We start from the raw sequence: 14,245 nt of genomic DNA, 5'->3' as shown, positions 1-14,245 counted from the left end.
AGGTATACAACATAATGATTCAATATTTACATATATTGTGAAATCATCACCATAAGTCTAGTTAACTAGATTTTAGTGCCTTTTTTTTTTTTTTTTTGGCACTATGCGGGCCTCTCACTGCTGTGGCCTCTCCCGTTGCGGAGCACAGGCTCCGGACGCGCAGGCTCGGCAGCCATGGGTCACGGGCCAGCCACCCCGCGGCATGTGGGATCTTCCCGGACTGGGGCATGAACCCGTGTCCCCTGCATCGGCAGGCGGACTCTCAACCACTGCGCCACCAGAGAAGCCCTTTAGTGCCTTTTTTAAAATTAGAGGTATTAGGGAAAAGCTGTCTCCAAACACAATTCACTAGGTAGTGACTAAATTACTATTCATTTTGTCTTGTATACTTTTCTTACAATAGTTTTGAAATTTTGATGTCTACCAGATTCTTCTGTGAAGCTTATTTAAAACATACCCGCCGTCTACCCTAGACCTACTAGATTGGAGTCTCATAGGTGCTGAGGCCCATGGGTTATGAGGGTTTCGCAAGATACTGGGTGGCTCTGGTTTGCTCTGAGCGGGAGAACCACCGCTCTGGGTGAAAAGGGTGCCAGTAAGGAAAGGAGGTGGCAAAAGAACAAGGGGGGAAAATTAAGAAATTTCTGATTAAAAGAGAAAAATTTCAAAAGAAAGACATGTGAATAATGACATTCAGTCCTAGTCGGTGTCATTTCTTAAAGACTATTTCTCTACAGACTAGAGAGGAGAGATTAGAATCCGGCCAGTTCAGAGGTTAAAGCGTTAACCAGCATGCCAATTCACTTGTCCTCAAGATGTGTGACAGGGAGCAAAGGAGAGTTCCTATCAGTGGCTCCGAAGAAAGAAAGTAAACACTCCCAACATGCACTGAGGCACAGGGAGTGGCTCAGGTTTCTAACACTTCCCTGCTGTGGCGAAAAGGAGTAATAATTAACAGTTTCTTGGGCTTGCTGTTCGTGGGAGGGGCACTGCCAGGCTCAGAGGGAGCCCCGCCCGGGCAGGAGTGTGTGCGCCCCTCCTCCCGCGCTTGTCTCCGACCCCAGCTCCACCTCCGGGACAGGTGAGCAAGCCCTGACTCTCCAACGACGATCAGAGTTTGGAACTGAGCAGGGAAACACACTCTCCGGAGCAGGTTCAGCTCAACAACGAAGGTAAAAATCTCCCATTCACAGTGTAGCAGGTGAAACATGGGGGTAGGGGAAAACAAAAACCCTCTAATCTACTCCCTGAGGTCAAGTTGAGGGCAAGTTGTTAGAAAGCAAAATCCATAGGGAGCCAAGTTTGAAGGTGTGCATGTGTCAGAGCAGCCCGAAACCCGGACGTATTTTCCTTTTGATTTTTTCAGAACACCCTTTCCTGACCAAGGTAAGCATATGGGGAGGGTCGGGGGAAGAGGGGAGGGCTTGAAGGTAAGTGTGGCCTCCAAACCCTCCTCCCTTTTCTGACAAGTGTCATGAACTCAAGTTCTTCACCCGGAATTGTGGTTTGCCTGGAAAAGATACTAGACTCCTGCATTACTTCCCCCTTTCCCTCAGTACTCTTATGGTTACAAGGTTACATTCAACCAGCAGACTCGAAAGGTCTTTTTAATTGCGGTTCAGCTAAACTTTTATTATTTTCCACAAATCAACAGAGACTTCTCTCTCTCTCACACACACACACACACACACACACACAAAATTGAAAAGGATTTCTGATATAATTTAAGACTGCCCCAAACAATGAAAGGATAATCATAATTAAATGAGAGTCCATGAGTTAAGGGTCCAATTCTGAAGCAAGAGAGCTATAGGTTCAAATCTTGGCTTTGCCACTTACTGGTTTGTCCCATAGCAAGTTACTTAACCTAGCCAAGCTTCTGTTTGCCATTTATAAAATAAGCGTCGTACCAGTATCTGCCAATAGGGCTTTGATGGGAATTAAACACTTAGCAAGCCTTCTATAAATAGCTATACATAGTGCCTCCAATTAGCATTAAGAAATTTGCAGCTCTGCCAAAGGGTACATGTCAAGGAGGGTGAGTGAACTAGTGAGACCAGACAGTATGGGGGTACCACGTTGAACTGGTTTCCAGTGAGTGGGTCCAGGACACGTAAGCAGATGGCAAGTGGGCAAAGCTACTCATTCCTCTGAGTAGCAATGAAATTATCTGGCTTCTTGCCACTTTTCCAATAGAGTAGGTGGTGGCAAATTCAAACTTTTTGCTACTCAATCATTTTTACTTTGGGGAAGTCTCACTTATATGAATATGTTATTTCTAACAAGAAACAATAATTTCATAATAGGAGAGAAACACTCAACCCCCTGTTGTAGAACCCATCAATTTTGAGTTTTATTTATGAGACTGCCCCTGAATAACTTTGATAAAATTAGACCATATAGTCCATGCATGTTCTTACATTGTAGCGCATATTGTATTGTTTGTATTAAAGTGATATGGACTTTTGTTTGTGTTTACAGACAAGAAACATAAACGAATGATACCTGTGTTTTGCTGGTCTTTACCACTTAAATTATAGGGAAGTGAACTTACTTTATGATTCTTTAAAGGGCATTTTGGTTAATGTTGCTGATGGTTTTATTAATGTGGATGACTTTGAGGAAGGAATAAACTTAGTAGGTGTGACTAGCAAAGTATTTCCAATTATGACATTTTATCTTTTTATTTTATTAATGTAAAACAGTTAAATGCTTTGCAATTGATCCTAGCTTAATATTATCATTGTTTTAATGTATTCAAATTGCAGAGTTGAAAATCTGCAATGTATGTACTGTGTTTTCGTTTTGTTTGTTCGAGTTTTTTTTTTGTTTTGCGGTGACTTTTTGTTTTTAGAGGTAGAAGGAACTTTTTTTCTTCCAGTTTTATTGAGATATAATTGACATACAGCACTGTATGAGTTTAAGGTGTACAGCGCAATGATTTGACTTACATACATCATAAAATGATTACTACAATAAGTTTAGTGAACATTCATCATCTCACATAGATACAAAATTAAAGAAATAGAAAAACAAATTTTCACTCGTGATGAAAATTCTTAGGATTTACTTTTTAACAACTTTCATATACAACATACAGCAGTGCTAATTATATTTATCATTTTGTACATTACATCCCTGGTAATTATTTATCTTATAATTGGAAGTTTTACCTTTTGACTACCTTCATCCAACTCCCCCTCCCGCCCACCTTTATAATGGGATAGTGACTGAAGGATTGGAGATAGAATTCTAAAGCCAAGTAAACTGAACCGTACTATTATATTGTCCTCCGGGGCTTGAATCAGTTTAGTGTAGTTTAACTAAAAACTTATAAAATAATCCAATCTATTTAGAATAAATTATAGTACCAGTGTTTACTAAATAGTTTTCAAAGAGGAAATATGCCTTTATGCTGAATAAATATTGTTAGAATTTAAACAAGTTATCAATATTTGATTTTTGTATTCCTTAATAGGCATATATCTAAATAACAAACAGTAGCCCCAACTGAGATAAATCCATTAACCATATTTGAGAATAATTTGAGATTTATTTATTTAACCACATAACCAGTTATAAATCTTCCTAAAGTCTATTTTAGTATACAAATGTTTTTCTACTATTTCTAATGCTTATAAGATTTTGTGATAAACTATTAAATATTCTGGTCAATCAGAAGAGATAGAAGTAACCAGCAGTGATTAAGAAAATATTACGTTTTCTGGTTACATTTAAAATAGTGTAACATATATGTAATATGTCTTTTTAACATGTAATTCAAGGTTTCATATTTGATACTTGTTTTAACTTCCTAAAGTAAGATGCATCCTATACCTTTCATCAAAATAGAAACCTAGTGCTAATAGTCAATTTACTTGTACAGATTCTTTGGTTACAATGCAGACAGGGAATTTAGGATTGTTAGAGATACATGGGCTTCATATAAAAGTTTAGATTTTTAAAAATAGTCAAGTAAAGGTCAATTGAAAATACAACCTCTGAGAAAGAACTTCTTTTGAATGTTCTCTCTTTTCACTGAAGTCTAGGGTTAGAGAGGATTGGATCTGTTGGAAAAAAAATAGTCTTTTAAAGCTATCAAGTAGAGTGATTTCGTCATTTCATAACATCGTCTCAAGTGCCAAACGAACCAATACTACTGCTTTCAGTAGTTGAACATGAAGGTGTCTCTCTCTTAAGGGATGAGGGTGTTATCTTGGTAGCTGAGATGGTTGAAGGACATCGCCATCATTATCCCAGAGTCTAGGAAATGGAGCTCAAGAGGAGGGCTGATTCTTTTGCAGCCAACAGATGAACAGGAAAAATTGAGCCATGGCCCCCGTGAAGTCCACCTTAGAATTTCCTCTTGGAAACCCAGATGAAGCAGAGACTCTTGAGCTGTGCCATAGAAGCACTTCCAGAAGAAGCCATCGGCAGATGGAGTAGCTCCTTCCCAGACTGAGTGGTGGCAAGATGCCTTGAGTCCTGAATGGCTTCCAACTAGCTCGCTTTTCCTACTGCTCCTGCTTTTCTCACCTCCCTGAGGGCACTCTGGGGAGAATGGAGCACAGGGCATTAGCGCCATGTAAATATACAATAGCATACTAAAAGTTTGGCATTTCAAATTAGATTCCACTGGACTGACTGTGATGGTATACTCACATAGAAGCCTGGTTGTTTGATATTCATCCTGTTTATCCTGTCTTAAATTCAAGCACTGTAATACATTTTTGTTTGTATCTCAAACATTCCCTAACTGCAATCAATATCACTTAATAAAGTGATAGTGATTATAGTCCAACGCTCAACTTTTACTATCTCTGCAAATGACACACATTCTTTAGAAAAAATATGGAACCAATTATTTCCCAGAAACCATACTTTTCTTGACTCTTTTTCTGTTTTCTAAGAATTGGATAACGGTTAGAATTATAGATGTTTTGTCTTGTTTCCTTGAAGTGATGTAATTGTATACAGGTCTACTCTTCTCTACTACAAGGTTCCACGTCAGAGCTTAGAGAAAACAGCTTTATTTTAGAGGTAAATACATATTTGTAACTTTCCATTGCTTCTTCAGGCCAAAATAATAATTAAAACAAAACCCACCATGCATACAGCCATTAATCTTAATTCATAATTGAAATACACACTCACTATTCCAATGTTATACTCTCTGCTCTTTTTTCTTTTTTTGGAATTTTTATGGTGTGTGTTATCAAGATATGTTCCTTGTATATGACTTAGAAAGTACATATGGAATCAAAAAGAAAATAATTATCTCTCAATTTCACAGATCTCAATTTTACTGTTAATATTTTTGTACATCTCTCCACATCTTGAATATACAGATATTCATAATTTGATATATGTCTTCTCTACATACTTGCATATATACATTCACTAGAGGAGATACAAAAATGAAATGAGCAATCATCCTGTTCTAGAGGAAATCAGGTAAAATAAAATATGATTAGGGAGAGAAAGTAGTAAGTGATTAGAAAGCTGCAGATATTTGGCTATCCAAGTTCAAAGGCAGGAGAAATTCTCTTTGGCTGGAGGACCCAAGGAAACTAGCACATGGATTTTTTCTTTGGTTCATTGTAAAATCATGACCACTTTGACACTTCCTGCACGCAGGGGCCTCAGGAATCAGGAGCTGCGGACACAGATGCAGGCTACACTTCCTGGCTAGCACAGCAACAGCACAGAGAGGGAGCTCATGAAATATTTGTTGATATACAAAAGAGTGAGCCAAGTTTCCCACTTTTAAACAAGCAACCATTTAATTAATCCATGCTTGGACCAAGGAAGGTACTTTAAATGACCGGCCCTTTTGAGTTAACTGGGCTTCACCTCCCATCCTCTGGTCTCATTCTGGCCAGTCCAGGCAAGCCCACATCTAGGCAGGATGCCGAGCAGGAAGAGGTGAACCACTGATGCTCTCAGATGCTCTCTGTTCTCAGCGTTGCCCAGATACTGGTGCTGACTTATTCTGCTTTCTCAGGTTCCTGAACCCTACTGCCTGCTCAGACTGATTCTATCTTCCTGGTCTTCTCTCTTCCCTGTTGAGCCTCCAAGGTCTGTTTGAGCCTAGACCTGCCTAGTACTTCTAGGACTGTTTATTTCTCCAGGATTTAATTACTTGCCTATTTAATTCCATATCTCTTGAGCTCTACTCTGTCTGGACATAATTAAAAAATAAATAGCCAAACATTAAATAAGTGATCTTATTTCATACACAATCTAAGTAATAAGCTCTGGCCCCAGGATGGGAGAGCCCTGTATGATTATCCCTCCCAGTAAAGTATATAGATTTTTAACAACTACCTTCCTCCTCAAGTCATAGTTTGTTCCGTTCTACCAAAATAATTGTGAACATTCAAAGTAAGACCCTTAGGCTTCTAGACCTGTAATTTTTCTTTTGTTAATAAATCTTTCTGGTAACCATAACCTCTGGTTATCTTCCTCTTAAGCCTTTTGAGGTAATTAGCTCAGACTCATACATTTACCAAGTCTTTATAACTTAGAGGATATTCACAAAGGCATTACCAGATTTTAATTTGCAGTGAATCATGGTTACTGGGAATGGAAAAGGGAAACTATTGGAATTCATAGGTCTATTTCTCACTTCAGCAATTAATAATAAAATGGGACTTTTACTAAATCACATTTTTACCTTTCAGGTATTTCAATTGTTTGAATATTTTGCTTAGCCAACTTTTGGATTCAGACATGGTCAATATTATTTCCTATTCAATTAGCATATACTGCTTATGAAGAAAAATTTTATCCTATTTTCATTTTTCTTTCATAATTTCCATTCAACTGTCCTTATTTCTAGGGTCAGAGAATAATGTAAGGGCTTTTGAAATTGTTTTCTTTTTAATTAATTTTTGGCTGCACTGGGTATTCCTTGCTGTGCACAGGCTTTCTCTAGTTGTGGTGAACAGGGGCTACTCTTTGCTGTGGTGCGCGGGCTTCTCATTATGGTGGCATCTCTTTTTTCAGAGCACGGGCTCTAGGCGCTCGGACTTCAGTAGTTGTGGCACGTGGGCTCAGTAGTTGTGGCTCATGGGCTCTAGAGCACAGGCTCAGTTGTTGTGGTGCATGGGCTTAGTTACTCCATGGCATGAGGGATCTTCCCAGACCAGGACTCGAACCCACGTCCCCTGCATTGGCGGGCGGATTCTAAGCCACCAGAGAAGTCCCAGGGCTTTTGAAATTGTTTAATCACATCTTCTGAAGCTACCTATGATTTGCTTCAGCATAGGTCATGAGTTTGACAATATAATTACATAGCGATTTTTGCTATCTTTAATGATACCTTAGCTAATTTTTTTTATGAACACAAATAGAATGGAGCCAATCAGAAAACCACTGCCATGATTCTTCAGCCCATCACTGTCAATTTGCACTTTGTGCTTCTTCAGTTCAAAATATCCCCGACTTCTAGCCCCAGCTAAAATATCATAGTAACTATGAGGTAAAGAAAAGTTTTATTAATAGTAATTAGTCCTTTGGGTCACAGCTACAATTTGACATTTAGTCAGTCACTCAACAAATATTAATTAAATCCCTTCCATGTTCTAGCCAAAATTCTAAGAACTGGATGTACACAGGTAAACAAACAAACAAACAAAAAAGCCCACAACCTAAACAGTTCATGTTGTAGTTGGGGAATACAGGCAATGTAAATAAATAAGATCCTTTCAGATACTGATGTGTACCTAGGTGAAAATAATGCGATAATGACTGGCTGAGACTTGCTTAGGGAAAGCCTCTGAGAGGAGAGACCCAAGGACTGAGATCCGCATGATGGGAAACAGGCAGCCACGTGAAGGTCTGAGGTAAGGTGCTCCAAGTAGGAGGAGCAGCAAGTTCAAATCCCTGAGGCAGGAATGAGCTTAGGGAGTGACTGAAAACCAGAAAGAAGGACAATGTATTATAGATGAAATGTAATCAATGAGGAAAATAATGAAGGGAATGAATACTGAACAGATTGACAGGATCTTGGGGGTCATCATAAGGAGGTTATATTTTATTCTAGTTCATTCTTGGAAGTCTTTGCAATGTTTTAATCATGAAAATGACAAGATCTAATTGGCTCTTTGAAATTATCATCCTGGATACCATGTGGAGAATGGAATATGGGTCACGATGTGGGTGCAGGGAAACCAGTCAGGAGGCTGATGCAATAATCCAAGAGAAAGATGGTGGTGGGTTGGCTCAGAGTGGTAGCATTGGAAACAGAAGCTTTGGAGTTACCTATTGGAGGTACCAATAGGACTTACTTTCAGATTGGAATCTAGTTACGATGAAAGAGGAGAAAATAAGACTGAGTTTCAGTTTTGGTGCCCAGTTGGGTAGATTGGAAAGAATTGTGGAGGAGGAAATTCTGGAGCATGGGAGAAAGTCAGTGATTCTGGTTTGGCCATGTTGACACTGAGATGCCTGATAGACATCCAAGTAGAGATAAAGTGGGTAGTGACATGAGTCTGGAGCTCAGCAGAGAGGCTGGGATGGAACTGGATTAGATTAACTGGAAGAAAGTGTAGTTAGAGAAAAGAGGATGGCTGAGGACAGACTATTAGAACTAGCCAGCATTTTATATAAAGGAGGAAGCAGTAGAGAAGACTAAAAAGTTGAGACCTGTGAGAGCAAGGAAATAAAGTAAGGTTGTGTGATTGCTGTTTTGTCTCAAAAGTCTCCAAAAAAAGTGTATCAGGAGGGGACAACCAACTCTGTCAATTGTTGCTAAGAGGCAGAGAAAATGAGGAGAGAAAATGAACCACTTGGCAAGATATAGGGTGCTGGAATGTGGAAGGAGAGGTACAGGAGAAATAAAAGTATAGAAGTAAAGAATAGATGGTAAATAATTTGGATCCAGGAGGGAGCAGGTTATGTTTGGGTAGCAAGGTGACCACCTGGGGGTGGGGGGGGGGTGGACCTCACTAGGGAGCATCAGTAACTCTTTTTGAGGATGATTAGAATGACAAAGTCTAGGGGCAAAACTCAGGTTGTAGAAGCAAGAGCAAAGGCTACATAACCAAACAGCCCAGACCAAATCTTGTGACTGAGTAACTGGGATTTGCTGGGCTCTTGGAGTTTGCTGTGTCTCTGTCCCAAGGGAGCCTAAAATGCCCTTATAGCTTCTGACCTATACAGTTAATTTGCCTGGTTGGCTAAGCTTCTGTCTCTTCTGTCATGAGTCCTCCACAAAACCCCCTTCCAATGATGTGCTATCAAAGAGGATGGCATTCCCAACTAGAGGAGCACCACTCTTTGAGCAAGAGGATATGAGTAGAAAATTAGATAAGGTATAAATCAATCATGACAATACCAATGGACAGCAGAAAGCGGCATCACAGCAGTGTAGAACAGGTCATGGGGAGATTGATACGATCCCACTTGAGCAGATACTAGAACCTGCAATGATGAGGGAAAGGGAAATAGTGAGAAGAGACTTGATGACACATAATTCCACTAGACTAGAGGGCCTGGTATTAAAGAAAGCTTCAATTTTGAGTTGGGAAATGTAGGTTTGGGTGAAACTGCAGAAAGCCTGAATGTCAGGTTAAGACACTTGGGCTATATTTGCTAAGAACGAGATCCCAAGGTTTGTGAACAAGATGATGTGATGATCAAAATGGTAAAAGCATAAAGGGAAACTAGTCAAGCATTGAGCTTGACTATTACAGCTTGAATATTACGTTATGCCTGTTGAGATGTGCTCATAGCTCACTATAAGGAAACGCTATGCGTCAGGATTTCGTGAGGATAGCTTTTATCTTTCTTTCTTTCTTTTTTTTTTTTTTTTTTGCTGGTATTCTCCTGGAGAAAGAAAACATAGAATGTCTTTCACACAGCTTACCCCAACCAAAATCAAAATGACCTGCTTCAGAAGGAAAAGGAGGAAATTCCTCCCCTTCTTTTTTAAAATAAAAAAATTGAGTTATTTGTAGTGAGGTGGATGGACCTAGAGTCTGTCATACAGAGTGAAGTAAGTCAGAAAGAGAAAAACAAATACTGTATGCTAACACATATATATGGAATCTAAGGGAAAAAAAAAAAGGTCATGAAGAACCTAGGGGCAAGACGGGAATAAAGACACAGACCTACTAGAGAATGGACTTGAGGATATGGGGAGGGGGAAGGGTAAGCTGTGACAAAGTGAGAGGGTGGCATGGACATATATACACTACCAAATGTAAGGTAGATAGCTAGTGGGAAGCAGCTGCATAGCACAGGGAGATCAGCTCGGTGCTTTGTGACCACCTAGAGGGGTGGGATAGGGAGGGTGGGAGGGAGGGAGATTCAAGAGGGAAGAGATATGGGGACATATGTATATGTATAACTGATTCATTTTGTTATAAAGCAGAAACTAACACACCATTGTAAGGCAATTATACTCCAATAAAGGTGTTTAAAAAAAATGGAACTTTTCTCTCTAGCCTACTTTTTATCCTGGCTATAGCTCCTATGATTCTATAGGCTTGAAGCAATGATAATTAAATATTCTATTTCTGCAAAATGGAATGACTAGAAAATATTATATAAAATCTCTGGTCACACCCTAATGCCATTTATATGAAGACATAAAGGAGGTTATTACTCATGTCTGACCACAGTTTCCAGAGCCTGAAGGAGACTGGAAGGATGTTACATTACACTTAATCAACCCTGCAAGTCAGAGCTTGATTTTGGCTGCCTGGTAACTTCAGGCTGTGTTTGTGAGATGGGACAGGGTTCAGTCAGTTTGAATTCAATTGCTGGAGTAGAAGGAATATGTTCCCTTGCACAGAATCATACAGGAGAGAATTTCTTCTAGAAATACTCCAAAACCAGACTTACTAAAGTGCCTGATCCTTCCTTGCCTTGGGCCACAGTTTCCCTAGTTTTTCAGTTTACACAGTACATGTTCCTTTTTTCTGCGCACCACCAAACATGGCCCTAGGATTTCTTCTCTACTTTAGCTAGCTTGTATTATCATGTTGCCCCCCAAAATTTCAATGATTGCAACATGCCTCTTTTTGGATCACATAAGCTTTTGGGAATTTAATATCTTTTTAAAGAAAATAACACTGAGCTGCTATATAAACAGAAGTTTAAAACTAAATGAATTTTTTTCAGAAGTCAATTTTATTTTACAAATAAAATTTGGAAATTTTATTTACAAGTATAACAGGAAGACATGTAATTTTTTCTCAAAAATATCTAGAAATTTTACTATAAAATATAAAATCAGGAAGGCTTCAGAAACATTATTTCAACTAGACAGAATTCCTCATGGGCCTTCTCTTTTTTCCTTTTTACACTTCTCAATAAAGTGTAAGCTCTGCACCAGGAAGCAGCAGCTTCAAACACCCTAAGCCCATCTGTGCATTTATAGAGAGATGGAACAGGAGGATAACTTTTTTTTTTTTTTTTTTTTGCGGTACGCGGGCCTCTCACTGCTGTGGCCTCTCCCGTTGCGGAGCACAGGCTCCGGACGCGTAGGCTTAGCGGCCATGGCTCACAGGCCCAGCCACTCCGTGGCATGTGGGATTCTCCCGGACCGGGGCACGAACCCGTGTCCCCTGCATCAGCAGGCGGACTCTCAACAACTGCGCCACCAGGGAAGCCCGAAGATAACTTTTAAATCACTAAAACCTGGTAGTATCGGAACTGTAGAAAAATGAAAAAAATTCTTAGCATGTATTCCAAATCAAGTACTAAAAATTCAGAAATAGGGCTCCTTATAAAGGGAGTTATGCCAAATTCAGACATACTGGATCCCTGTATCACTGAGAGCGTGGCTAGTACAGCCGTGAACTGGGAAGTGATTATCAGCACATCTCTGGTCCAGGATTTCACTTATAAATTTGCAAATCAGTAGCATTTATCATGGGCCAACACTGCAGTTTGTTTTGTCCTTTGTTAGAAATCTTGCTCCACCCCTGTCTGCCTTTCTCTCTCCCCTTCTCTATCACACAGTTGTCAGTCTCTTGAATTGATTACCAAGGGGAAAACCATATGTCAAGCTATGTATTTCTGGCTCATCTAGTACTTCTTCATATGCCCTCTTTATCATCTTTCTTTAGATGGTCGAAATTAAATTATATGTTCCTCTTCCTTTACTACTATTTTCCATGAATTATATGAAGAATATAATTTTCAGTTTAAAATGGGAAACTGATATCAAAAGAGAATAAAATAGATTTTTCTCAAAAGCATGTATTGAGTAATAAGAATGGAGTAAAACACCTAAACATCTTAAAGCTATATGGAGGTGGGGGAGGGGGTGGGAAGGGATGGGAAAAAGCAACACAGTATTACTTGTTCCCAAAACAAATTATCCTGTGAATAAACATGAAAAGCAGGTTTGGAGGATGCCATTTAGAAACCCACTCAAAGTGAGTTGTAGTTAGAACTCTGAACTTATCCTGAAAATTAATTCCCTTTGACATAGGAAAAAAAATCTTTTAAAAGAATCTTAGAACAGACAAATTTATAGACACTCAAACCCTTTTCAAGCTGCGAAAACAATGCTGGAAAGAAAAATAAGAGGAAACCCTAAAGACATTCAGACCTTGCTTCAAATTATTTGTTCCACTACTTACTAAGTGAAATGGAAATAACACCCCTACTTTGCTGGCATGGTCTGAGGAGTAAATGAGATAACATCCATCAAATGGCCCACATTCAGAGTGTAGGATCCAGAGCAGGCACATGGTAAAAAAAAAAAAAACTCTCTTTCTTCCCGGCCCCTCCAACCCAACCCTCATGCCCATACAAAAAACACTACTTAAAAATTCTCCCCAAAATATTTTTACACAATAGGGACACAACAAATAATTTCAGTTTAAGGCAGAAACTAATTTATGAATGCATCACAGGAACATATCATTAATATTATTCTAATGTTTTAGGGTAGCCTCAGATGATCTCAGAAAGGGGGAGAAAATGACTATGATGGCTCACCAGTCCTCTTCTTGGATCTTCATCAATGAGAGGACATTCATTACCAGGTAACTGTACACCTGTATTATATGTTTTTCTAGTTATCAGTCATTTGTGGATTACACCTTATGTATATTATGCATTTTGTCATTCTAAGCTTCTTTTTTTTTTTCTTTGCGGTACGGGGGCCTCTCAGTGTTGTGGCCTCTCCCGTTGCGGAGCACAGGCTCCGGACGCACAGGCTCAGCGGCCATGGCTCACGGGCCCAGCCGCTCCGCGGCATGTGGGATCTTCCCGGACCGGGGCACGAACCCGCGTCCCCTGCATCGGCAGGTGGACTCTCAACCACTGCGCCACCAGGGAAGCCCCCTAAGCTTCATTTTGAAAGTTTTAACTGTATTGGAAAAACTTGGGAAATGGCATCATTACATTTTCTAATTTTTCTCATCTACTACGAAGAGAGCCCAGTGAATTAAATGTTATAAAAAGTATGAGGCCTTTGTAAAATATTTCAGAAAATATGATATAAAGAGTGCCTAAATTTGGGTCTTCCATAGGTATTATAATAAAGTCTAAATGTGTATCAATAAAAAAAGCGTGATGTATGAACCACAAGATCAATGATATGAATCATCAGTGGAGACACTGAATTAGAAATTGAATAAATACGTTCCTGAAGACTGAAAAGCCATAGCCTATCATGGAACAATGACTCATATTTCATAAATAGTGGTCTAATTTCACCAAAAGCTAAATTTCTATTTTAATAGTTGTCACAGTTCTCAGGAACAGCGTTAAGTAAAGGATCCGAGGCTCCTCATAAATAATATATCCAAAGAATTAGCCTATGGGCTTAAACCAGGCTTTCCTGGCCTCTCCTTCCCTCTGTTGCTCCTCAGGACATACTTCATTTTTACTGTTTCCCTCTTGATGTTAGATTATGCAATAGATGGTCAACAGCTATGGCTATTTTCTTATACACAGCAGATAGCATCTTATGCTAGTTTAAGAATAATAGAGCAGGGATTTGAAAACTATAAGAGTAAAGATAAGAGACGAACCTGGCTGAGCTAGAGCAGAAGCTGAAAAGGGAAAAGACACAAAGGTAAGAAAAAAAACAAGTCGCCCTGGAATGTGATCCATGTCTTACAGGGAAGAGAAACAAAGCCAAATAAATGACAGAGGAAAGTAGTATAAATGATGCAGGATTGCACAATGGGAAAGCAAAAGGAATAAATATGGCCAAAAATGGAATTAAAGCCACAGCTGGAGGATAAGCATGAAATATAAGAGGCGGGAAGAAGGC

At 39.4% G+C, this 14,245-nt stretch overlaps 1 protein-coding gene across 3 annotated transcripts in view; it reads left to right on the top strand.

Moving 5' to 3' along the window:
* Positions 1–1,034: 1,034 nt before the first annotated feature.
* Positions 1,035–14,245, top strand: part of RASSF6 (Ras association domain family member 6) — a 63,136-nt gene continuing 49,925 nt past the window's right edge. Inside the window, exons 1-2 of one of the 3 annotated variants that reach the window (XM_024754054.1) lie at positions 1,035–1,172; positions 12,909–13,007. In XM_024754054.1, coding sequence (XP_024609822.1) covers positions 12,943–13,007 — 65 coding nt within the window. In that variant the 5' untranslated portion in view covers positions 1,035–1,172; positions 12,909–12,942. Of the gene's footprint in view, positions 1,173–12,908; positions 13,008–14,245 lie in introns of those variants that run through there. The other 2 variants (XM_024754052.1, XM_024754053.1) reach the window with 2 other exon arrangements.

Source organism: Neophocaena asiaeorientalis, unplaced genomic scaffold (assembly GCF_003031525.2).
Source record: "Neophocaena asiaeorientalis asiaeorientalis breed wild unplaced genomic scaffold, Neophocaena_asiaeorientalis_V1.1 scaffold148, whole genome shotgun sequence".
NCBI lineage: Eukaryota > Metazoa > Chordata > Mammalia > Artiodactyla > Phocoenidae > Neophocaena > Neophocaena asiaeorientalis.
This window is presented reverse-complemented; position numbering and strand designations above follow the sequence as displayed.